Source organism: Micrasema longulum, unplaced genomic scaffold (assembly GCF_059751315.1).
Source record: "Micrasema longulum isolate JH-2025_06_02 unplaced genomic scaffold, ASM5975131v1 h1tg000437l, whole genome shotgun sequence".
NCBI lineage: Eukaryota > Metazoa > Arthropoda > Insecta > Trichoptera > Brachycentridae > Micrasema > Micrasema longulum.
Genome location: NW_028277637.1, coordinates 217,013 through 245,006, shown reverse-complemented (window position 1 = coordinate 245,006; position 27,994 = coordinate 217,013). Strand labels below are relative to the sequence as shown.

The following is a 27,994-nucleotide window of genomic DNA, read 5'->3' as shown; positions in this document are numbered from 1 at the left end:
AGTTAATGACTTATGGAGCTAATATTTCAAAAGGATTAACAATCGGAAAAGGAGGAAAAATGGAGGGGGAGGGTAGGGTGACTATTACAATGAAATATCGAATTGTCCTGACGAAGAGACGGGTTACGTCTCGAAACCGGTAGTCAGATAAGTCGGTGAGAGGTTTTATACAAATTTTATTAACATAATATTAAATAAAGTTATTTTATCTTGAGGATCATTATCAAACAAAAATTTTTTTTTTGGATTAACTAATGAGTTGATATAATGCTATTTTAATGAGTTTAAGTATTTTATTTAGATGAAACCGAGTGAAGTAATTTATTTAGATTTAGATGAAAAGTAGATGGAACCGGTTACTGGATATTCCAAATTTGTGGATTAAAGTGTCACTTGTCTTTTATTTATATAATAAATTACAATGAACTTCCATCAAGTATTTTCACTTACCAACTTAAATGTTTTAGAAATTGAAATATCTAATAAGACATATTTCGAGATCCCTATTATTATATATTATTTTATTAGCAATTCTGAACTTGTCTCCGTTTCTGAAATACCTAATTTATTCATTATTATAACCTTTATTAATAATATTATTAGCACAAGCAATAGATCATTAAAAAAGTTAGGATTTATAATCAGAACCAGTAAATATTTCAAAGATATCGTAACTTGTTAAAAGCATTTTATAATACTAATAACTCTACATTATCCGAGGCTCCAACATTGTATTGAAAAGGTCCAAAATAAACATATTACAACAGAGATGAAGAACATTTCAAAAAAGGTAATATAGAAGTCTAGGCATCTACAGGGCTTATGACCTGTCATTGGCTGGTTTAAGTAGCCACTTTACACACTGTGTAACATTCACCATTCTGCCCAAATTTGAACATCCATATTCCTTCAATTCTTTCATCTGTTAATGTTTGTGAAGTTAAAGAGCTGAAACTTTTATTTATGCGGGTGAGATTTATCTAATTGAATTATTTCACCTACATACTAGGCAACGCCTGAAAATATTATTTTTTTCAATTTCTATACAGACTTCTATATTACCTTTTCTAAAATGTTCTTTATCTCTGTTGTAATATGTTGATGTTATCAGCTCCCCGGGGAGTTGAATCCAGTCCTTATCTACAAAAATTTGGACAAACTAAAAATATTGTTGGTCCAAAATAAGTTTTTGTGATTCATAAATTATAATGTTCTATCAATGTTCCTTCCAAAGTTTTAAGAAATAATCCTCTTCTTCACATACCTCTTGTTTCATCTAATTATAGGCAAAATTCATATTAATGGCGAACTTTTAATAATTTTAATGTAATAAATAAATCATTTAACATAGATTTATTTGCAAATAATCTTAATGACGTACGACGTTTGCTTTCGAAATAATTCGTAGTATTTTTTCTTTTCTTTTAAATTTACATTTAATCACTATTCACTTTATGTTCGAGAATCTTTTTTAACTTACTGTGATGCTACTTGTGAAAACCTGTAATTGGCTTATTTGTTATTTGTTTTGTTATACATATATAAGATAATTATAGCTGTTGGTTATCCAAATAAATAAAATAAAATAAAACAAATAAATAATCAGGAGTTGCAATCGAATTTTAGGATTTTAATTTATGACTGTGCATTTTGAATTTATTAAGATTACGTGATAGGAGAGTTATAATAGATGTATTAAATTTATGTGAAATAATTCATTCCATATTTTAAATACTGTAAAGGGCAATTTGCCAAACTAACCAATACTGTGACAAAAATACTTCGACCTCATACGATAAAAATGCAGTCATTAATGGACTTCATACTCTGGGCAATAAGTACCAAGACATCGGTGACCCATTTCATATGAAGTTTAGTACCCATGAGCTGGCCCGCCCCTTATATTTCATGGGTGACAGAGACTAGTACTTAGTAGTTCTAGATAGCATTTTTTAAATTTAATATTACTATTTATTAAATCATACATTTTTTTTGTACTCCCAGGAGTTACAACAAACTCATTTTGGGACAGAATAATATTGACATAAAGGTATGGTAATAATAATAATATAGTAACAAATAATAATATGGTAACAAGTTAAAATATGTACATAAAAACTTAAATAAGATAGCAAGCAAATATATAATACAAAGAAACTTAAACAATCCATAATAAAAATAAAAATTATATATTTACATATTTTAAGGAAGAAATATCCGAGGAAAAAAAAGAAAAAACTAAATTTCACCTTCCACGTACCTCCTCAAGTAGTAATTTTTTTCATGAATACAGTCATTTTTTGACGTTCTATAGGACTCCGGTAGCCCGTTGTACTCACTACAAGCAAGGTACAGCAGAGACCTTAGAGTCTAAGGACTTAGACCATACTTTGTCGTGCGTGATCCAGGTACGTGAATATTTTGACTCTGTCGCGTATTATACTGATGGACGTCACGATTAAAGGTATAGCCAATATTAGTGAGAGAGTCTTTATTTACACCTTGAAGCACCGTTTTTGCAATCTCATAATACGGTATGACCAAAAGAATGAGAGAATTTCAGTAAGTTTGTAAATGTCTTTGACATGCGTTTCCATTGGTATACCGTATATGTATCTTATAGCTCTATTTTGTATTACTTGTATTTCTGATACACACTTTTTTGTGGCAAATGCACGACAAATATGCCATATGAGAGTGTATCATTGAAAAGTACACTGCGCGGCGAAGTGAGATCGGAAGAACTCCCCTAAACCTATGCATTATACCAGTGATTGAAGAGATTTTAGATTTAACATAATCAAAATGGTGAATCCATGAGAACCGTGAATCTATGTAGATTTCCAAATATTTTGTCACGTCAGTCTTTTCAAGATAATCATTTCCAAGAGCGATATTATCAAGTATTTTAATGACTTCATTATTATATTTTTTTTCTCTCGATTATAATATACTTTCACAAATTTACCCAAAACGTCCCTTACAATATATCTACTAGAACAGTTAACTTGTTCCAGTGTACAAAAGTGCTAAATGTGAGATATTTTTACCTATGAAAAACCATTGACACACTTCTGGATAAACAATAAGGAGAAAACTGAGTAAAATATTCTTAGAGGTTTTCCCAGAATATGATTTATATAAAACCCAAAACCCTGACGACTTTTGTTCAGCGACACCTCTTTTTTATCACACTCGTTTAAGTATTGCGCATTAGGCTTTTCTCGGATAAAATAAATTTTCAAGTCGAAAAAAAAATTAAAATCAAGGAAATTGGTTCAGGAGCGGATTTTCCTTGTGGAGGGATTTGAGTTAAAACTCCTCAACGATTTGAATTAGCTGATTGTTTTTTTTTTTTTTTAATGTTGTCTTAATTTTCTTTTTATATTGATGTGCTATGCGATATTTCTTAATTGTGTTCTAGTAAATTACTCGTCACAACTCAACAAAGGACTTTAGTCCCATGAAGTTGGATTTGTGTCTCAATAGATGCAAAAAAATCATCATCATCACCAACTATTTCACTAAGAGGTGGACTTCTCTCTACTCGGACATAAAAAATATAAATATGTTCAACTTGATCATTTATATAGCGTTGCCATTGGAAAGTGGTTTTCCACTGCAATATTTAACTGTTCTTTACCTTCGTGTAACGGATTGTTGAGATACATTACATTTGGTGTACAAAAGCAGTGCCCTATGCAATATCGAGTGCTGGTAGGGAAATGAATAATTTGATCCAGCTTGCATTTTTTTTTTTTAGGAAATATTTGCGTTCTTATTATTTACCCAAATATTTCGATTTTGGGGCCATTTTCAACGAGTTGTAAATAACTCACTATTTGAAAATGGATATCAGGTTGGGGTAGATTGGGTTTCGAACCTCAGACCTCTGATCCGTGAGTCCGCAACACTAGCCACGGGACCACAACCCGAATTAATTTTATTCGTATCCGCACTCTAAATGTTAGCAAAACTTTTAAAAGTTTTAATAAAGTAAATCCATCGATTTATCGTGAGCGGTACTTTTAACTATGAGCGATGGTGCTGTGAATAGATAATCATTAGAACAGCTTATTGGAAAACCATTTAGAACCCACATAGTCCATATTACTCTACTTATGCCAAATTCAAGACTTCATCATAACATGGGGGTTAATATATTTATGATCTAAACCCTTTTATAAACCATTTGTGGTGAATTTCATTATAAAAACTTTACACACTTTTTTATTAAATTATTTGTTATCATTGGGTCAAGTTTTCTCTGTTTTTAATTTATAAACGATACTCACACACACAAGAACTATACGGTGCACTAAAATTTCTAATGGCCTAAGTGTATGTGTGCGTGACAAAAATTAGTGTGCGTACTCAAAGAAAAAATGTATCAACAATATTTTAAGCTTGTCGAAACGTTAGCGAAAAAACTGGATTTCATTCCCTGGATTATTAAGATCTAAATGTATTGCAACAGAGTGGGGAAACATTTTTGAGAAGGGAATAAGGTAGTCCAGGCATTTAAAAGACTTATGACCTGTCAAAGGCTGGTTTAAGTGGCCACTTTTTACACTGTATAGTGTGGCCATTAAAGCCAATCACAGTTGCAATAAATTTAGATTTATTTTGTTTATTCTATTACACGTTGTATTCTGGTGAAGTAATAAATATTTTTTTATTGGTTTTTTTTTTTCTTTTAACTCTTCTGAGCCATATTTTTTCGTGATTTTTTTGTTTATTATCATATTGATTTCGTTTTTTTACATAATCTTACAATGTTAAGAATGTATAAAAATTATTTTAATATTTTTCAATAATAATTCACATTTGTCTTTGGTTTTCTCCCGAGCAAACAGCAAACATCACAATTCATCGCTCTATATTTTAAAATTCTGGTCTTTTTGGTCAGTTTGCACGTTTGTTTTTTTGCAATTTGGTCGCTTTAATTCAGCCATAACCACAACAACCCGAATTCCACGCTTTACATTTTACATGCTCCCCTCCTAACTTCCCGCTGTACCTCCGCGCTAACGAGTGGCTCGAGATTATATCAGTGTTGTTCAACGTGTCACAGAGAGAGCAGTGAGATATTATACAGTATCCTCCCGCAACTGGTATCCTTCTCAGGAACTAGCGGATTTTTTCACGTTAAGGCTCCGAAGGGTTAAAAAAAAACTAAATTTATTGACTCAAATCAGTGTTTGGAAATTGAAACCGTATTTTTTATTCCGCGAGGATTTGTGAATGATAAATAAATGTATTTTGTTTTTTCCAGGTGAGGAACGCCACCGCGGTGTTCATCATGAACCTGTCCTGCTCTGACCTGCTCTTCTGCTGCTTCAACCTCCCACTCGGAGCATCCACGTTCTGGGGGCGCGCTTGGCCCCACGGCCGCCTACTGTGCCGCCTGTTCCCGCTGCTGCGCTATGGCCTCGTGGCCGTGTCCCTCTTCACCGTGCTGGCCATCACCATCAACCGCTATGTCATGATCGGGCACCCCAGGCTGTACCCCAAGTAAGTCGAAACATTGTACCTACTTTTTTAGTTTGTTCAAATTTTTGTAGACAAGTACTGGATTCAACCCTGTAGGGAGGTGTTGCGATTTATATTTTATCGGTCTTAAGAGGATAGGCGGTGGGTGAGGATTTTGATGAATAGGAATTTAAACTTGGTTTTTCTGTCAATCTCTTGCAAATTGCTCCCCGATACTGTGCAAATAAGACCATTAATCGTCAGTCTAATTATGCCTAACTAAAAATGACAACATCGACGTTTTCCTGTCCCAGTTTCCACACCCAAAACTGAACCGTTTTGATTGTTTTTTTTTGGTAGTAAAAAATAAAATTTTCTCTGTCGGTACCTACCTTTTGTGTTTTTTTAAAATAGTTATGATATTTTTATACCGTTTGTTCCAAAACGGCAAATCAAACTGTAACAGGTAATACAATAACATGTCATAAGCCCTGTTAATGCTTAGACTTCTATATTCTCCTAAACAAAATTCTCGAACGGTGGCTCAATATAACTCACATATTATTAGATTACAGAATACCGGGAATAAATATACATCATATTTTGATATATTTAGTTTATCTCTGCCTAACTTAAAAAATAAAGTGACCAACATATTTTTATCAAAAAAAGCAAATCAACTTCAGGAGATTGGGTTAGAATAGTAATAATTTGATTGATTTATGTATTTTGTTATTTTATAATTACTTTAAAATATGTATGTATTTTAAGTTATTTATAATGTGTATAGTACTAGTATATTAATATATCATACTCGATTTTTTTTAAGCACTCTTTAAACCACATATATGTAAATGGCAGAAATGCCGCATGTAAATAAATAAATATTACCTTCTCTAAATAATACAGAAACCACGTTAAATGAAGTGTTAAAAATTATATAAATCAGACCGATTTGTTCTTCATTGCATACATATAAAAATTTCATTCCCAAAGTCCAAGTTTTAAAGGATGCATTTTAAATCAAATTCTGTACAAACATAATAAAAATGACAAGGAACATATTTTATATATTACATATTCGAATGTAGGTTTATTAGGGCACTGCAGATTAAACAAACACCGTGCTAGAATTAACCTTTCCGAAACTTCTAAATGTAGGTTCTGCAGTATAGATGAGGAAAAACCTATGCATATTATATGTGAATGTGATGCATACACCATAAAAGAAACCGCATCCTCGGGGGACCACTGGTTAAACTTGATGATGTTGAAGATATCGCCCCCTACCAATAGCCTGATACTTTACGGATTTAGTCTTGGAGGAAGAGATTTAGCAAAATGAAAACTCTCGCCTTACACACAATAGCCAGGTTCTTTAAAGACCGGGGCATGGACGGCGATAACTATTCTAATTGATCTTTACAGGTTGCAGTGACGTCAGAAGCTTGTATAGCACTGACCCCCACCTTTTAGGTGTAGGTCTACCCTACCTGACCTCTACGACTGAACTGTACAAAAAACACACCAGTTCGACATAAACTACTTGACTAAAATTGAGACCTTAAAAATTGTGCACAAAATAACACTGGGAAACATACAAGACGACGACATAATATTAGTCAAAAATGCTGACATACACAAATATAACACCAGACAACAACAACACTATCATATTGAAAAAGCAAAGACAAACACAGGACAGTCAAAAATACCACATAATGGACTTAAACACTACAACGACCTACCTTACTATTTGAAAACTTTTAATGGAGACAAATTTAAAATCAATCTGAAAAAGCACATGATGACTGAACTAACTAGACTAGACGAGACATAAAATGACTAGACAATATTAAATTTCTAATGTAACCCTAACGGGTTTTTTTAAAATTGTAAATAAATAATAAAAAAATAAAGAATAAGTAGGTTTATTAAATATAATTGTAAAAAAAATCTTTCTAAACAAAAAACTAAATTTAATACATATACTCGTAAGATGCGTTTTATTCATCATCTCCGTAATATTTACTGAACTAACCCTTTTTTCTAATAGGCAGAAAATCTAATTTTCTGGTTTGCTATAATAAGGGGAATCTCATTATTGTACATGAATGCAATAAATAAACTTTTCAATTTATTTACGTTGTTGGAATGTTGTCTTTTACAAAAAACACGTTATATGTAAACCGCGCTAGAGGTGGGTTGTTCGCAATTTTCGCTTCGCCTTATATGGAAACCACGTTATAAGAATCCTTGTTAGGGGGTTGAAGGGTTGAGTTTAGTAACTTTTTACTTTACAACCAAGGAAGCTTCTTTGAAAGTTGAATTTACTAAATTCCACGTGAAAACTAATTACATTTATGTTTTGATGTACTCATTAATAACTATTTCGCAACGATGCGATGGCGTAATATGTTTCTCCTCGCCACAAGTAAAAATAAATATCATCACGATAACAGGGATTTGTGTACTTAAGAACATACTTTACAATCTCTGATGTTCATGAAAAGCAAAAGTTTCGAAAAACTTTTTTACGAAAGGTCGTTAGCAAGTCAAGTTTCAACATGATAAATATTTTTTTCAACTTTACGATAGCTACCCTTGTAAAGAACGACACAGTGTGTTATCTCTTTACACGGCAGCGGAACATTTTCGCGCCTGCTTTGATTTTATTCAGTAATTTGTTTTTATTTTGCGTAATTTGTGACTCTGAATATAGCAATGACTTAACACATTTTGTGTCTGTAATAATCGATTTTAATGCTATCCAATTTTTCAAATTGGTTTTCTTGCACATCATTCGAACAATTTGTTTGTTTGATGGTCAGCTCAATACATTTCAGGCTTTGTACACTGAATACAGAATGAATGTTGTGGAATGTATAAAAATTGTACTCACTTTAAAATTCTTCCGTTATTTTTTTTCATGAAGCACTTCACTTTTACTATTGCACAGATACCGGTATCGCGTGGATGTTGATGAGATTTATATTTTAGGCTGTTTATGTATCACTAATTGAACTTTATCAGAAGTATGCAGATGCAGGTATAAGATAAGGATTTATCAGAGTAACACTTTTCACAATGTGACTTGCTCACAGGACAACAAAAATTTGAAAATGCAGATAGGAACGGCATATTGAAAGCGTTATTTGAGTTGCAAGAATAAAAAAATTAAATTTAGTACTTAACAAATTGTACCGTAAAACTTTTTTGAAATGCGCGAAAAAAATATTAGTTAATTGAAGAATGGCCTTCTCGAGAAAGTCATTGGTGCACGATCGGTAAATGGGTTCAAAAACCACCTGGGCCGTGATTACAAATGCTTTCTTCATAGGTTTATATCGAGACAGTATAGAGTAACATCGATATTTATGTACAAAAACGAATATATTTTCACGAAAATTTAGTATCTTTGACAATAACCTCTAATTGAACATGTTTGGAAAAAAAATTGTAAATATTTTCTATTTTTCATGCAGAAAACTTTATTTTCTTGTAGCTAAAACTGACGATAAATTTTTACTTTCCAATAGAATACAGGTCCTGGGCCCTGATTACAATAGGACGTTAAAATGTATCTTCAATTTTATCAACAAAGTAAAATTCAGTTTTCTGTATGAAAAGCAGAATATAAATGCATTTTTTTCTTTTAAAGATGTTCAATTATAGATTATCAATGAAGATACTTTGAATGTGCATGCAAATATACTCATTTTCGTATACAATTATTGATTTTTCTTTATCGACAGTCAAAGATAACTTTGTTAACTTTCCATTGCAATCGGGGCCCTGGACTCGCACATGAAATTATCACGTTTATTTTTCATATTTTCTAAGTTTAAAACACAGTGCATTGGGTATACACGCATTAACTAAGTAGCTGCTAGTGTATAAAATAATAATAATAATGAAATTGATGACATTTTAAACGCACGTTTTATACCTCAGAGTAATAATGCGTAACGTAGAGAGAAGCCCTATCACTATGTTACATTTTTCCTTTTTTTTTTATTTGACAACATAAACATAACGGTTCGATCGGATGCTTTTGTAGCTGTGCTTGGCTTTGTTTGTAAATAACTTGAATATTGACGTCATAATAAATGAAAATCGACTATGGCGAATTGCAGTATGTTTGGTTGCAGCAGTAGGAACGTCAAAGGTGTTAAAGGAGTCAGTTTTCACAGATAATTGATTCCGAATATTTTCCCATGATTTACATTAATTTTTGGCATTTATTGTCCCGACACGTGTATTATGTTGCTTAAAAACTTTCCTTATATCAACATATTTACTTCAGATACTATTTTTTCTCAATTTAAGGGATAAATTTGTGAATTAAAGTATATTTACTGTTGATAATGACAGTTTATTACATGCAATATGTCAGGGCCGCACTAGGCATCCATATAAAGTTTGAGTTTTTATCGAGTAGAGGTCGATAAAAATTTTGCTCGAAAATATCAACGTTAACCTTGAAATCGCATATAAAATGTGTGTGTCCAAATTTTAGGCCGCTACGACTCTCCATTTCAGAGATGTGACGGACAAACAAACAAACTCAACACAGGACTTTGGTTCAATGAAGTTGGGATTTATGTATCAATAAATATAACATAAATACATTGAATAAAATGAATAAATAAATAAATAAATAAACACAAATATGTATTTTCAGATTATAAAATAAATGTAGGCGAATTATAGAAAAATAGATTGGAATAACCCTGCAATGATAAATACACAAGTACATATTTAAAAGTAATTAAAATGCAAATTCATATCAATTTAGCAATTATCGATCTGAGTACGGCCCATTGTTTTGCTGCGAACTATAGTGACTTAATACCCAATAGTCATAGAATGGTTTTCCTACATTTGGGCTCCTCTTTATATACGCATTATTACTCTGAGTTTTATACCGTCATCGTTTCTTCATTTCCCATTTGTGCCTGTTAGTTAATCAGTCGTTAACACCTGTTATCTTCATATAATGCAACGTTATATTTGGCGACATTTGAAACAACGGATACCGTAAAACGGAGTGACTGCGCCTGCCAGGTATACTTTGCGCCAAAACCGTACTTTTTTGCGATAGTTTTTGCATGGTAAGTGGACATAACACATTCATTTTTTGCCATTTAAAACAAAAACTGTCCAGTCACTAGCATACGAAAATTTAAATGACATAAATATATTTCGTAACTATAAACTTATCGTCTGTTATCTGTGGTAAAAATAATGTATTGGCTTTTAAAAATTACTTCCAAAACTGAGTATAATAAAAAATTTATACCTTACTTATATCTACATATATTTGATAATTCAACGTTCATTTATCTTTGTTTACATTCGGTTAAGTTCAAACAGGCATAGAAACATGTTTCGTAATAAGCTTTTGAACTTTTTTTTACTCTTATAGACTTGAGGAAATTCACTTCATTATACCGAAATCGTTTAAGACTCTTGTGAAATGTTTTGAATAATTTGGTTTGTGCCAAATTCTCACAAAACTATTCAGTCTGTATTCAACCACTTCAAATTGCTTTGAGGCATTTAATTGGTGAACGTTTCTTAGATCGGAATATTTTCAAACAGACATAAATTCCAAGTAACTGTTTTGAAAATTATGAAAAGTTTTTTCTTTATTTTTTTACACGTTTTTTAATAAGTTTCACCTTATGTTTGTCTATTGGTAAAAAGTTCTATTAATATTGCTACAATAAAACAAGAGAAGTATGAAAAAAGTGTCAAAATTTTAATATGCATTCGTCGTATTTTTTAATATTTTTTAAATTAAATTTAAAACATGTTATATATAATTTTATATAATATTCTCTAGGAGTTTTTGTAAAAAACTCATTTAGGGACATGCAAATAACGATATTTATTTACAGACGTTTTTATATTTTAAGCTATAACATTAAAGGGGTACGAAAAAGTTTCAAAAAATTACAAAATGAACATAATACAAGGTATGGAAATTAATTCAAAATTATATAAACATAATACTATCTATAAAAAATAAAAAATATATTTAAAAAATTCAAAATTACACGTATTAAAACTTCATTAAAATGAATAATAATGGACATCGCAGTCAAAAAGAAATAATAAAGAAAGAAGAAAAACTAGATCCAAAATTTTCAGTTCTAATAAAAAGTAAAAATACAAATATCACTGACGACGAAATTATGAAAAACAATGTTTAAATATTTCGAAATTGGGAATTGAAATATCAAGAGTAAAAGTCTCAATGGGCAACTAAATTATAACGTAGGAAACACAAAATAATGCTACCAAATTATTACAAGAAATTAACAAAAATTTTAATAAAATATAAGATGCTGAAGAGTTAAAGAAAAAGAAACCAAGTTTAATAATCAAAGAACTTGGTGCAAATATTGAGGAGAACGAATTAATTGAAATTTTAAAAAACCAAAACCAAGGGATTAAAGAAATAACGCAAATAAGTGAAAATAACACACATCATAATTCATAATTGCCTTTATTATGCAGTGCCCCAATATAGAAGAACTTCCTCCGTATCAAAGGTAGGTCCATTACTGTGCTCCTTTCCTTCACCCAAATATTCCAACTTTACTCAAAATTGAACTGAATTCATTTTAAAATTATACAGTTTGCTTTTCGTTAACAGAAAATTCTGTTGAAATGCAAAACTATTAAAATACAAAAAACATAGTTTCCCAGGAAGATTTACGAAGAAACGTCGCATTCTGAAACTTTTCAGCAAAAGTTTCAATGTTTTACCGTTTAGATACTTTATGGTTGCAATTCCAGGGGGAGTTTATTTAAACTTCAGTGCAATTTAACTCTGCTGTATTTATTAATTTCGTGGAATAATTTGCACTTTTCCTCAACATTTTGTGCAATCTCAATTCTACACACAAATTCAACAGCTATTTAAAATTCTGTTGAACTTGTTTAGAGAGCATTATTAATATTTTATGTTTTAATACCTTTATCTGAATAAAATATAAGCTATTTCTTAAATATTTTTGATTTCCTTTTCTTAATTCTTTCACAAATTAAATCATACTTAACGAAAATTGTAATAGACCTGAAAGTATTATTAAATATATTGAAACACTTTAAGGGCAAGTATATTGCTTTAAGGAAATTTCTTTTTACGTAAACCGTTCAATTTGGAAAAATCAGTGGGATATGAACATATTTTAGGTATTCGTATATTATAATATTTTCATTATATATATAGGTATATGTTATTTTTTTAAATAAAATTTACTCAATATCTACGGTGAGATGACGTAAAATACGTATGTATTTATTTACGTAAATGTATAAAAAAAAAACACTTGACACTTCGCAACGTGGAGTGGCTACATAAAAAAAAGTGATGTTTAATTTTCTAAATTCTATAAATTTTGTGCTTTGTATTAATTTTTTGTTGCATAATAATAAATAAAAAAATTGAAAAGAAAATTTGCTTCTAGAGAAAGCTGAATTCCACACCTTATGGAAATCAAAGTTCATTTTTATTTTCTTAAATATTTTTATTTGTATGTTATTTGTATTTTATTAAACCTAGTGTAATCATTATTCATCATTCCTCTTCCCACACCCAGCGATCCATAGGACACTGCATTGGTAAACCAAATGCATCGTATTTGAATATTCTTTTAATTATTTATTTATGCTTTATTAAGTTAGTTCATAACATTTTAAGAACTAATATAAACGTTTAATAATACTCCAATTTTTTTATCAAAATTTCTCACTTACATATTTTTTCAAATTAATTTTAAATATTTCAATTTTTTCTATTTCTTTTATTTCTTAAGGTAACTCATTGTACAGCTTCAATCCCTTGTACAATGAGTTTTGAGATTCTGTTTTTTTCCTCATTGGTAATCTTATCTTTTTTTTACCCCTTGTTTCATATGTATGACATTGTTGGTCAAATTTTATTATTTTATTATCTTCTGTTACATTAAGGTAAAATGATTAGTCTTACACTTCACGTGCCTGTCCAAGAACAAAGAAATGTTGCCGTTTTAACAACCTTTGAAAACAATTCTTACATCCTACCTGCCAGGGATTGAACCCAGGACTTCAATGGTAGGCAGATGCGCCAACCACGTCACAACAAGGCTGATTTATCTCCACTTGATTTCCTTATTCAGTATTTTTACCTGAAAGCAGCCATATAGTCAAAAACACTTGTCCAGGGTAATAAATCTATTTCATACACAGAACTGTATTATTTAACCGCCTGAACGCAAAAAAAAAACAATTTTCTGTTAAAGTATAATAATTAAGTGTTTTCAGAAATTGTCTTGTACGAAAAATAATTCAACAAGTTGAATCTCACCCGTTCAATAAAGGTTTCAGCTCTTACTTAACAAAAGTCAACAGATTGAAGAGTTTGGAAAATATGTATGTTGCTATGGATAGGATGGTAAATTTACATACTGTCTAAAGTGATCACTTTAACCTGCCAATAACAGTTAAAAGACCCGTAAGTTCCCGACTTCCACTTACCATTCTCAAAAATGTATTTCCTCTCTCTTGAAATAAATATTAATATAAATATTATATTTGAAGCACAAACTTTGTGGTTATTTATTATTTAGAAGCTTGTATAGCTTTGAAATCGTTCGGTAAAAAAAATAAAAAATATGAGGTAAAAAACAAAGTTGTTTGTATTAATTTTATTTTAAATTATTTTAATTCATATTTTAAAACTAAATTTGTAGCAACAAAGAGAGAAAACATTATGAGAAGGGAATATGGAAGTCTAAGTATTTACAGGGCTTATGACCTGTCATTGGCATTGTGAAGTGAAGTAAGTTTTTGTAAGATTATCGTATTTTATATGTTATTCAATTTTGTTTTAATTATCTTAAGACACATTGTAAAACGACGCTAGCACAGAGACACGCATATTTTATAGGCCCAAAATTTTTTTATTATTTTTTCACCAATTGTATTTCGTTGATCCCAAACTTTCAAAATTTTCCTTCTTTTAAAAAACACGCACTTTCCTGGATTCAAACTAAAGATATTAACTCTTGTTTTCTATGATATATTTTGTTGCCCTTTAATAAGGAATATTTTTGAAGTTTTTGTATATTTTTCATTTTCTTTTTTAATTACTATAAAATAAAAAAGTACCTTATATTATTTTACAGAATTTTTTCTTTTCTCTTTCTTATATAAGACAAAAATATTATATCTGTCTATTTATTATAGGAGCAAAAATTCATAAACATTTCTTGTATACCCACGAACAGGCCGTGCTTTTGTGGGTTTTTTTTTTTTACTGTTAATATGTATTTCATTGCATTGACTTTCGATAATAATATTTTATAGTAAATATGTTTACGGGAAAATAAATCAAATAAAATTGTTACTTATTATAAATCACAACTACCGGTTATATCCTCTTACCAAAAAAAAATATCTATGAAGTGCGACCAGCTCCCATCCCGTTCTCAATGAATGATTAAACTAGACGACTACCTCAGCTTATTCTCCATATAAAAAAGTACAGTATATTTTACGTCTTTAACCCAAGTAAGTTTTGTCGTACTAAAACAAGATTGCAGATTACAAATATTATTTGAAGATTCTCTATTTGGAAACTAGTATTTCGAACATCATTTCCGAAGGACTATTTTTCCTAAATAGGATTTCGTTGACATAGTATGTATCACGTAGAACATGTGGCGTTCGCAGTGACCGTTTTTGGCATTATTCATTAAAAAAAGTACATAGTATTGGCAACTACTGCTGAATGTCATTGTTGTATTTCAAAATAATTTTTTGAACGAGTATTGTATTAAAATAGTGTAGAATAAAGCTACGTATATCGCTTGGTTAATAATAATTGTTGTTTGAGCTGATTTTTACAGAACCGCAGAAAAAGTTGTCATTTATAATTAAATTGCTAACATATTATGTATATTTATTTAGGTAAAAATTAATGGTCATTTTTTGTAGATTACCTAAAAAATAAATCACGGCTCGCCAGTGATGTATATAGGCACAAAGAGATGAAACTCGACAGTGTTATTCGCATTTTAACATGGTAAATCTAACATATTCCTGCGTTGATATATTATTTATTCCTCGTAATACACCACTGCCGTGTGATTTATAAGGTCGTTTGTTCGAATTGTCGGGAAAACAAGAAAATAATATTTTCCCTCCCAGTTCGTTGTGTCAGGAGTCCATTTTCTATCGCACTGTGTGAAATATAGCCTTATTCATACACCCTCTAGAGCAGATGTTGGAATTATTGGAACACCCTGGAAGACATCGTTTGGCCGATTATTTATGAGGTACTTTATGTGATTGGAAACGAATTGACTTGATAAATACGTAAACCAAACAATATACTCTTTATGGACTGTCACTTCTACTAGATCGAGGAATATCTTTTTAAAATTTACCTTTCTGATCATGGTCTTTCATTTCGCTCTTCTCAAGAGAGAACACTTTCCATTCCTCGACATAGCGCATCATTTTTCAGCTATTCCTTTTCTGTTTAAGCTGCCAGATTTTGGAATGAGCTACCCCTTTACATAAAAAATGCACCTTCTATAGCCACCTTCAAGAAATGTCTGAAACATTATTATAAGTCCCCAGAATCCTGAACAAGAGTTTTAACTGCTTTTTTTTTCCAAATATGTTTTTCTATCCCTTTTTCTTTCCTTGGTTCCTCTTTCTCTCTTCTTCCAAACTCATTATCTGACCCCACATTCCTCATCTTTTAAATACGTATATCATAATGCACTTTTAAAAAAAAGATATTATTATGCGCATATTATCTACCAATTAAAAAACATGTTCTTTTTAATAAATAAGGTTTTGTTTAAATATTATTTTATCATATGTATGTATCTTTTGATATATATTTATGGTTTTTTAGTAGAAAATTCTGACCAAACTCTTCTTTTGGTCAGTTTGTTTTTTGGTTGGCTGGAAGATATTGCTTTTAGCATTTTTATTTTTATTTTATTTATTTATTTATTCATTCAAAATTACAGTAGTTTAAATTTTAATGAACTCATTAAGGAATTTTAGGCTATGCCCGTGTCAAGCCATAATAATTAACAATAAAAATACATTGTAACACTTATTTGTTTATAAATTTTTATAAACCACTTTAATTTGATTTATTTTTTATTACACTTCGACCGGTTTCGAGGTTACTACCTCATCGTCAGGAATTTAACTAACTTATATTTACGCGCGTTGCTATTTATATAATAAAATATTGTATAAAAGAGACAGAAAATTGCAAGAACGAGAGAGAAAGAAGATAAAATAAATCATAACGGGAATAGTTTTAAAAGAGGATTAGAAGTTAAATTTAATTGATTATTTATTATTTGAAGTTTTTGATTAATGGCTTTACTAATTTCTAATCGTTCTAAATGATCTAAACGAAAACCATTTTTATTGACATGCAAAATTTCTACACACCTTTCTTGATTAAATTCATGGTTTTCGGATGTAAGATGATTTGCAAATTCTGAAAAATTATTATTACTCAGACATCTTATATGTTCTTTGATTCTAACTTTAAATTTACGTGAAGTTTTTCCAATATAGACATTTGGGCAATTTAAACAATTTAATTTATAAATTCACGAATGATTTAATTTATCATCCTTATCTTTACAATTTGTTAATATTTTACCTATATTATTATTAGTATAAAAAGCTGGCCTAATATTGTTAGGTAAAATTTGTGCCATATTATTAGAAAATGAATTAATGTACAAAATTCTACACCAGTTCTCATTTTTATCGGAAATATTTTGGGAACTGTGTAAGTATTTTTTCCTATAGTTTAATTTAAGTTTTTTATTCAAAATATTGACAATTAAATTTAGTTCAAAGCCATTATTGAAAGCAATACTCTTTATAGTATTTAATTCTAAGTCAAAATTATTTTTATTTAGTGGTATTGAAGTAAGTCGATGTATCATAGAATGGAAAGCAGGGTGTTTATGTGATAAAGGATGATTAGAAGATTTATGGATGACCGTATCTGTATATGTCGGTTTTCTAAATATTTTATATTCAATTTTATTTTTTGTATTAGTTAAAGTTAAATCTAAAAAGTTAACTTGTGAATTTCGTTCAATTTCTTAAGTAAATTGTATTTTCCTATGGAAGGAATTTAATAAATTTAAAAATGAATTTAATTCACGATCTGATCTAATCCATATACAGATCACGTCATCAACATATCTTCTCCACAATAAAACATTATTTAATAAAGGAGATTGAAAATAGTAAAATTAATAGTAAAATTAGTCAAATTAGTCAAATTAATTTGAATTATTTCTAATCACATGTGATGCAATAGAATAACAATCGAGAAAAAAATGTATAAGTAATTAATAAAAAAAATTACTAAGAATACAATGCAAAAAAGATATTCAGAAATAATTTTTAAAATATAAACTATACAAATTTAGATTCACACATAATCAAATATACAAAATAATAGTATCATTTAAATCAACAAAATAAGAGTAAAATATAGTATTATTAAAAAAACAAATCATTGAAATCAATATAAAAAGAATATATATTTAAAAACATAATTAAAATGTTAATTGAGATATGTTTTCTAGAAACTCACTCAATACTATAGTAAGAAATAGGAGTAATAAGTAATATGCCAAGTAATAGTAAGTACTTAATGAAATTATACAAAAATATATATTGAAAAAACATAAAAACATCAAGATATGTAAAAAAAGAAAAAAAAAGTAAAAGTATGGAAGGAAAGTAGATTTGTAAATTTAAGTTAAACATTAAGTCCACCGAAGTACTTTTACTTTGTACTTGAAGTTTTTAAATAAATGAAGAGAATAAATAAATAGTCATCCATATTCTTCTCCCGGAAACTCTGAGACCTAGGGTATGCCGATGATGCAGTTATAATTGATGATTCAATCGGACGTCTACAATTTACTGTAGATAGGCGAAATTTGTTCTCCGCATGCAAGGGTTTACAAATCAATATTGCAGAAACCGGTGCATTGTGTAACCTTTGTACCTTGATGCCCAAAATCCCTCGACTCTGTCAAACCAAGTTATCGAAAGGGTCGAGAGTTTCAAATACCAGGGAGGATAGGAGAGATCCACAGTAAAAAGACCGGGTAATGAAACGGCCAACAACTGTTATTCCTTGTTAAGCCGGATGAATCTCACCCACACGATAAAGGTTTCAGCTCTTTTACTTCAAAAAAGTCAACAAACGGAAGAGTTGAGGAAATGTGGATGTTCAAACATGGGCAGAATGGTGAATGTTACACAGTGTATAAAATGGCCACTTAAACCAGCCAATGACAGGTCATAAGCCCTGTAAATGCCTAGACATCCATATTCCCTTCTCAAAAATGTTTTTCGTCTCTGTTGTAGCAAATGTTTAAAAAGGGTTAAAGTTTTGTTAATGACAGTACACATTATTGTCGCCTTTAAAGCTTTGAATGACAAATGACAAAATTTTCATGCTTCAGTTTAATCTCCGCATTTACCCTAAAATGGATTCTTAGGGAACAAGAATAAAAGTGGCTAGGTACTAGACAAAACTTCAGATGTATCCGTAATTAAAATTCGTAAAATATCTGAAGATCCCTCTTATACAGGGGTCTTCAGGTTTTTCGGTTTAAAAGCCACATAAAATTTCACTATCGCAATTTCGGTACTCCCGTTTTGCCGCGTATCCGGAACAATATTATTACATGGAAGGTAAGGCGATCAGTCTTAAGCTTCAAGTTTCAGTTCAGGGACAATAAAATATTTACAGCCTTGAACCGCCTTAGAAATCAATAATACACATCCCCCTGCCAGTCGATCCCGGGACCTCAAGCATGGTATGCGAACACACCAACCACTACACTACAAGGCGGACTTTTCTACTTTTGTTACATAGAAGGTAAGGTAATCTGCCCTTTGATTCTACTTTCTGATTTAAACGGGCTTGTTCACATTGGATCTGGAGGTCCAGCGGCGATCCGAAAATTTCCACTTAAAAAGAAAGCGGTCGCTCCCCTGTTATTGGTGGCGTCCGTCTACTCCCAACTGAAATAATGTCTCAATCGGATATTTAAATAATGTCTTTAAATGCTTTTCTTGGTACTTGGAATCTTCTCCTTCAGGGAGGGTTACCTTTTTTTTCTTTTCTTCAATCCATCGGCGCTTAAAATCTTCATGGGTTATCACTGATCACTGGACTACTCAGTTTTTATCAGGTCATGGTAAATTTATTGACAAATTATTTGTTTTAAACATTGTTGATTCCCCTTCGCAGATATCCTAATCAGTCCCTTTCCCCCTCTCTATGATTACCGAATGAAGTTTCTCGCTACTATCCGTGGCCCTGTTATAAGTCCTGTCGGATATACAGATCTGGTGGCTTGCAAAAAGAATTTCAAGGTTTTTAAAAAGTTTCTTAATAATTTGTAAAAGTTGGGTTTTTGATGATACTGTAGTTTCTTTAGATATAGGATGTGGGATATTATCGGCCACAGGATTGGGGATATTTGAGGGCCGAAATTGGCCGCGAAGCGTTGTTTGAAAATCCCCTGTCTCTTATAGAGCCGAACGTTCAACCCCTAACTGCTCGGTGGTTAATTGAAAACTGTCATTTCTCCTAAGGAGTGCACTTTTTTCAAGCATCGCATCGTTTTAATTATCTCCTCGTTTAAATGGAGCTCTATTGAAATTCAATTAGACGTACAACAAAGGAATTTCATTCCAACGCCAAAACATATTATGAAAATTATCTCTCAACTGAAAACTTCGAGAGTCTTTGAAAACGTTTTTAATGCTTTTATTTTTACTCGTAAACATACTGAGTGGAAAACTCTGACTCAGATCAAGTCTAAAATTCCTTATGATTCTAATTTAAACAAAGCAACTTTGCATTTAACGGCGTTGAATTCATAAGAACAAAAATTAATAAATAATCAAATAAGCAATTTTCTACACTTAGAAATACGGTATAAAATTGCTATTAAAAAATGGATAGTGGAATTGAGTTGCACACGGATCGATGAGTGAATCAAGCCAAATATGTCAAATGTATGTACTGTTTATGAATTTTGGTCTATTGGTCTATATAAATTGGTTATGTTTTTATGATTATTTTATTTTATATTGTTTATTATGTTAATGATAATTAGGTAAATTAGATTAATTACGTTTTTTTATTATTATTATTATGTTCACATTGTTAAATAACTAATTTAAGGCATGTTTCACATTGTGTAAAATGTTTCCCTCGGCACGGGACACCCCAGTGAGGGAACATTATTATGTATAAAAAAAGAATACAAACAATGTAAAAGTATAAATAAATAAATACTTAATAAATAAATGATTGAATTTCAGACTTACCTGACCTCACCCCATATCTTCACAGAAACAAAATACATCTCACAAAGTCAAGACTTGGTGTCGTGCAGTATTTTAAGTATTTACGAGTAGTAGACACTGTTAAAATTTTAAAATTAAATAAAATCATCATCATAATTTCCTTTCCGCACCTAATGGTGCATAGGGCACTGCACTGCATTGGTACACCAATCGCAGCGTATCTTGATCCCTTTTGCTGTATGAATGCAAGATGATTAGTCTTTCGCTTCAGGTACCAGTACAGGGACAGTACAGGGACTATGAAATATTCTAGAGTACAAACCCCCTTTGAAAAAAATATTTCACTTAAAAAATGTCGGGAATTGAACCCGAGACGTCTTGCATGGTAAGCAAACGCGCTGACCATTACACCACGAGTCTGACATAAAAAAATATTCATTGCTTGCAAATTATACCTTGATAAAATAAAATAAGGAAGCTTGTATGACATCGAAACAGGTTTTTTTTTTTTTAAATATAAAATAAATTGTTAAAAACTTATTAGTTTTGTTTTAATCACTTAATGTTTCAAATATTAATTTTATATCATTAATGAGATTTCATGTAACTAATATGTTTAGTTATTTACGAAACACATTAAGTATCCAGTTATTCGGATTAATGCGTGCCAGAGGTTCTCACATAAAAACTAGTGTAGTAAAGTTCCATAATAGGGAAAAATTTCTGATACCACAATAGGGAAATAAAACTTTTTTAACATTTTTAAAGTAATAAAAGTCTATGAAATACTGTACAGTTAAAAATTTTTTTTTTGCTAATTAGCAATTATTTTGTTTGTGTAATAGCTGTGAAAATCCCAAATAAAATTAAATAAATAAATATTGTTCTACACAAATTTCAATGGAAAGAAACAAATAAACATGAATCATGACGTATTAGGGGTAACAAACATTTTTATTTTTTTTACACTTTATATACATAAAAGGGCGGGCATATTGCCTTAAGGCAATTTCTTCCTACCTACCCAAACCGTTCAGTTTGAGAAAATTATAAATACTTGGACACATTGAATCTTACAATTTTATACAAAAATTAAAAACAAAGATTGACAAAATAAAAAATATATATATTTTAAAAAATTAACACTATACTATGAAAAGTGGAGAGGGGGTGGGAAGGATGGAAAAAAAAAGATGGATAAAGGAACAATTTAAATATTTAGATAGTGACATTTCAATCTTGACTTAAATGTAAATAAAGAAGGTGAAAATGCTCATTATTAGTAGCATAAAAAATACTTTTAGATTTGTAATTTTGAATTCCCGCAAAAACGGTCATTCCATTGGCCACACCCCTAATACGTCATGATTCATGTTTATTTGTTTCTTTCTATTGAAATTTGCGTAGAACAATATTTATTTATTTTATTTTATTTGGGATTTTCACAGCTATTACATAAAAAAATAAGTAGCAAAATATTAACAATACTAGAGCCAATTAAAAAAATCCACTGTAAATCTAATGACACATAATATATAAGAAAAGAGTTTACGTAATTGTATGTGTGTGACGTTTGTGTTCATATGTATGTCAATGGGTGTATGCGTGAATGAATGAGGGAGAGGGTGCGTGTGTGTGGGTGCATAAGTATAAAAAATAATTGTGTAAAACTTGTAATTATATTAAAAATAGTACAAGAAAGAGCTTGGTAAAAAGTTTGAAACCTTTTTGATAAAATATCATGAATCTTGACGTCACAATAACGTAGGCCAAACGTGTTGCGTTTTTCTACGAACGTATTTTTATTGAATTTCTTTTTTACTATTATGTATGAAAACATTTCTCCACGATATCCATACTGATTATGAAAATACAATTAATGATTCTAAATCTGTATTCGTAGTATGTAATATTTCCCTATTAAATGGGGCCTTTTTTTTGTTAAAGCATCTCCTTTATTTTTATTTCCTGTTAGGGTGACTGGAGTTCGGATAAACGGAGTACTACTATACTTTTTTTATTCATTATTTGCCAAAAATATATATTTCAACAAAAATGGAGAACCTCTTCGAAAAACGAATATGAAAGTCATTGAATATACAGGACTACTGACCTGTTATTGATTCGTTTAAGTGCAATCGTTAAAATATTAGTAACCTCATTTTTTGAGAATTTTTAATTACTCGTGCTTTATCAATTTAAAATATTAAAAATACAAAAAAATACAAAACTATACTTATCTTAAAATTGAATTGTCTTTACGTATTTGGAATTAACCGTTAATGTAATTAAAACGTTTAAATCGTAAGATCGATTTTTTTTTTTTAATGCATAATTTTTTATTTTCTTTTTTTTTATTTTTACTTATTATTTTGAATCATAATAGATTAATATTTCAAGAAATAGATTCAGAAAATATTCAGAAAAAATATGTAAAGGAAATATAATAAATTATAAATGTAATGAAAAAAAAAAAGAACTATAATTTAAAACCACAAGATTTAACCGATCATTGTGTTTTTGGTAAAATAATATATGTAGGTACAAATTTTAAACTTTCTTTTCACAAATTAAAAATAAATTTTACTTCAATAAAAAAATTAAAAATTTACAAGCGTTTCTTTGTAATGCGGGTTTTGTAATTTTAACAACGCTACAATACTCAGTAATATTTTATAGCAAATTGAACAAAAAAATATTCTTTACATTTTCACAAATTTAATTTAATTTTTAAAAGCACAGACGAAATAGCTGTAAAATATTTTCCGAGGGACTAAGAAAAGCTTTATTTTACTTTCAGCACTTTTCACCCAAAGTTTCTATTAAGTAAATGTTAAAAACACTATCACCCATTCTAAGATTTGCTATCAAAGCAAAATGTATAACGACGTAATTTCCTCGAACTTAGGGTTGAAGTATGTGTAAGGGTTGATTCTATACAATAACTTCAATTTACATTTCACTCTTAAGTCAAATGCTTCGAGTTTCTACTTCCTTTGTTATTGTTTGGAATATTAAAATCCAAAACCCTAAAACCAAAAGTAATTTAACTTAGTATATAAAGAACCGGGTTGTATTCCAGTGGTAGTGCTGCAGAATGACTTATCAGAGGTCCAAGATTCGAACCACGCTCCACCACAAATTGATTTCCATAGTAAACCTGTTTTTTCTAAGTAGTTTAAAATGGCTTCAAAACTAAAGCATTTCGTTGTATAAAATCATAAAATAATTTATTTACTTTATTGATCAAAATAATCCTCAAATATTTACTTATATATACTGGAGGACCCGACAGATGTTATCCTTCCCGAATATTGGCTTGCCTGCTTAGTAGGTAATCCTTGGAAAAATACTTTTCATCGATAAGAAGGTACCTAGGTACTTGTTTATGATTGAATTCCAAAACAAAAAAATATTCATGTTCAAATATTGAATTTAAGTAGGTACCTAGAAACTGGTTTATGGTTGAATTCCCAAACATAAAAGAATTCATTTTCAAATATATAATTATTTTTGCAAATGTCAAACTTAGCTCTTCTCAGCAAAAGGGGAGCACTTTATTCGTGAATGCAATTTTCAAAAATGTACTTATTTTTAAAAAAATAAATGGGAAGAAATTGTAAGCAATGTAAGGAAAAAATCTGATTGGGATCCATAAAAAGCTAATGTTGTTTGTAAACATTAAAAAAACAACCTTTTTAAAAACTAAAAAACTACATCCTTCCATTTTTTTGGATACACATTCTTGTCGAATGCAACCCTGGTAGGTCGATAAAAAAACCATTTATGCTTCTAACTTTTTTTTCCCAAATTCGATTGAATTTTTTATTTTCGAACACAAAAAGCAAAAGTTGCTCTTAAAAGATTTGATAAAGAGCAAAAATAAATTGGATAGATTAGAAAAAAAAATCCAGCATCGTCACCATTATCTTATTCACACCTAATGGTGCATAAATCACTGTATTAGTTTTACAATCGCAGCGTATCATCAGCTGATAAGTTGGAACGATTTAATTATTATTTTTTAAAGGAATAACCCACTAAGCCTCTACTTTAGGGGCTTGTCAGCAGGTGGAAAACAGGGGATATGGAAGGAGGTAATGAAAAATTCACCACAACACCCAGACCCATTGAGGAAAAATCTTTCATGGATTTTTTTCTTGCATCTGGCGGGAATCGAACCCGCGACGCCAGTTTCACCATCAGCCGTCTAACCAACTACGCCATGTGTATACGTTTTATCTTAAAGATTTGCAAAATCAATCAAATAACCGAATATTGCACGCAACTACACTGGTATCGGGCATAGAAGAAACATTCACATTCTCACTATATCACTTCTTCACAATATGTTAAATAATCCCACTTCGCCTGTTTATCTAAAAGAGCACATCCAATATCTATCACAGCATGGCCTAACTCTTCATTCTAGTAACGAGAGAACCCTTTCAATATCCATTTACCACTCTAATTTTTTTGCGTCCGTATTCTCAGAAATAGCTGCTCGATTATCGAATAATCTACCCACTAATGCCGGAGACGCCCATTCTTTATTTACATTCAAATTTTAGTTTTTTTTATTTTTTATTATCGCTATAATTAATAAAATATTGGTAAGTTTTATAATAAAATAAAATAATTATTGCGTAGATTTAGCTCGTTATTTTAGCCATTTTCTTTTTGTGGAGTATTTAGTTTCATTTCCCTTTTGTACAGATATCGTAAATCAATTGAAGTTTCTGGCAAAAACTTCGCCATAGATCTTGCTAAGTGAAAGAAAAAAAACGTTAACTTGACAGGCAAAGCCTTGTTACTGCCGCCGAAAAATCTAAAAGGTATATTGCCGTCTCTATCGTTACTGGAGATATTTTGCGAGAGTGAATAGGACAAAAATAGTGAGAACGGATCGAAAATTGGTTTGACTATACCGTTAACCATAGATAAATCTGCCAATCGGAGCAGTGTTATCTGTCACTTGTCAGTTGTCAGTAAGGTCGAGTTTGGAAGTGTAATTTTGTAGGCGGAAATGTTTTCAATCAAACCAATCCTACGAACAAATCGGATATTCCGAGAGCAAAATTAAATATAATTCTCATTTAATTTTGAAAAGTCAGTTCAAACATTTAGAAAGTTAATTTATTATGTTTCCTCGTACAGTATTCTGCTAAATTATATAAAATTTATCAATTCTTTTTCTAACTAAGATGGCAACACTACTGCAAGACAAAAGTATTTACTTAAAAATTCATTGATATATTAATACTTATATATGTATAGAATTAAGAATAGTCCAGAAGGAGCGTAGAATCGTATTTAAATACATCGGACTGTGTCCAATAATTCCCCCACTATGCCCTACTTTCGCCGCGCGCATTCGTGATGTCGCCGCGTAATGTTTCTTGAGGAGGAAAAAATAAACATAACACAAATGTAAGGTAAAAAAAGGCAATCTGTTAATTTCTCTGAATTTTATTGTACACGCGGAAACATTGATTGACACAACAGAGTATATAATTAAAGGATCATTTAATAAGAGTAATTGAATTAATGAACTTTGAACTTAAAATGTAAAATAAATTTTATTACGGATATGTTTATATCATTTAAAATAATATTTGATGTTTTAAAGATAATTTTGTTCAAATTTCCCCCGCGGTGTTGTTTAATCCGAGGTCTAATTTTCATTAGTTCTTTCATTAGATGAGCAAAGTAGGGTAAAAAAAATTACTACCCTGGCATTTAAACCAGCCAATGACAGGTTATAAGCCCTGTAAATGCCTAGACTTCCATATTCCCTTCTCAAAAATGTTTTCCCTCTCTGTTAAAATAAATTCAAATAAAATATTTAAGTTCAAAACCCTTTTAAGTGGAATTATGTTTATCTGAAGAATAATTTAGTTTTTTAAATATTTAAATACTAAAGTATGTATATTTTTAGCAAAAAAATTTAATAGTCATTTCGATTATTTAGTGGCATTAAAATTATGCTAAAAACGTACTGTAAAAATTAAACATTTAGATCCAAAATGATTTCATTTAAAAAGAATTTTTTTTTTTACATAAACAAGGGTTTGAATTATGATCCAATTTTTTACAGTTATTGAAAACTGACTCTACAGCTTGAGAAAAATATCATAAAGTTTGTGTGATTTAAAATGCTCTTATTTCTTTTTAAAAACAAAAAAAAAATTTTTGCTTTGACAACATTCAATTCCATCTAATTCCATCTAAAAAAAAAAAAAAAAAAAAAAAAAAAAAACCATCTAATTCCATTCAATTAATTTTTTTTAAACCATTAGAACATAATCTATCTATATCTATATGGCAACCGTCCGTCTTCGAAAGACAATGGTGATGTAGGCTTAATTTTAAGACTGGGAAAAATAGCTTTTCATTTATTTTTTTTACATTTTTTTTGCACCACAACAGGCCAGGAGGCCTAATTACAGTGGTGAATTACATCACAGAGCACCCAGGCTTGAGAAAAATCACATTTTAATTTTTGTGTTCTCACCGGGAATCGAACCCGGAACCTCCCGTGCGTGAGTCAAGCGTCTTGACCACTACACCACGGAGGCCGCCTGTGACTGTATAGTCATATACGGTACCAGCACAGTCGGCCACATTTCTCACACTTCCAGGTTGTGGGGGGGCTCCTGTAGGTAGCTGCCTTCCTGGCAGTCTTTTAAACCTCAGACTTTCCAGCCAGAGTTCGTCGTGTGCCGCTTTTCCCTCCTTTACGCCTCCTCCCCACACATTTCAAAAAGTCTTCATGTCACGTTCAAAGACATCCTTAAATCGCATTGCTGATCGCCATGGGATATTTTTACATCACAAAGCTCTCCATACATAATATCTTTCGGTATTCGCCATCCTCCATTCGACTCACATGACGAGCCATCTCAGGCGTCTTTCTTTTAAGATTGCCATCGCCGAAGACATCTGAGTTCGGGTTAGAATAATATTTGTATTTATGTACCTTAAAATATTAACCACGGGAGTCACATTGAACGAAATGTTCAGGAAACAAGACTTTGTGATTGCGTGATTTCCAAAATATCTTAACTTTTTAACCAAATGAGATAATTTCAACCACTTAAAAACTTTTAATGTAAAATAATTATCATTT

At 30.4% G+C, this 27,994-nt stretch overlaps 1 protein-coding gene across 1 annotated transcript in view; it reads left to right on the top strand.

Moving 5' to 3' along the window:
* Window positions 1-5,279: 5,279 nt before the first annotated feature.
* Window positions 5,280-27,994, top strand: part of LOC148281561 (G protein-coupled receptor moody-like) — a 60,642-nt gene continuing 37,927 nt past the window's right edge. The window contains exon 1 of the mRNA XM_088226544.1: window positions 5,280-5,514. Within this exon, the coding sequence (XP_088082670.1) occupies window positions 5,303-5,514 (212 nt within the window). The 5' untranslated portion in view covers window positions 5,280-5,302. The remainder of the gene's footprint in view (window positions 5,515-27,994) is intronic.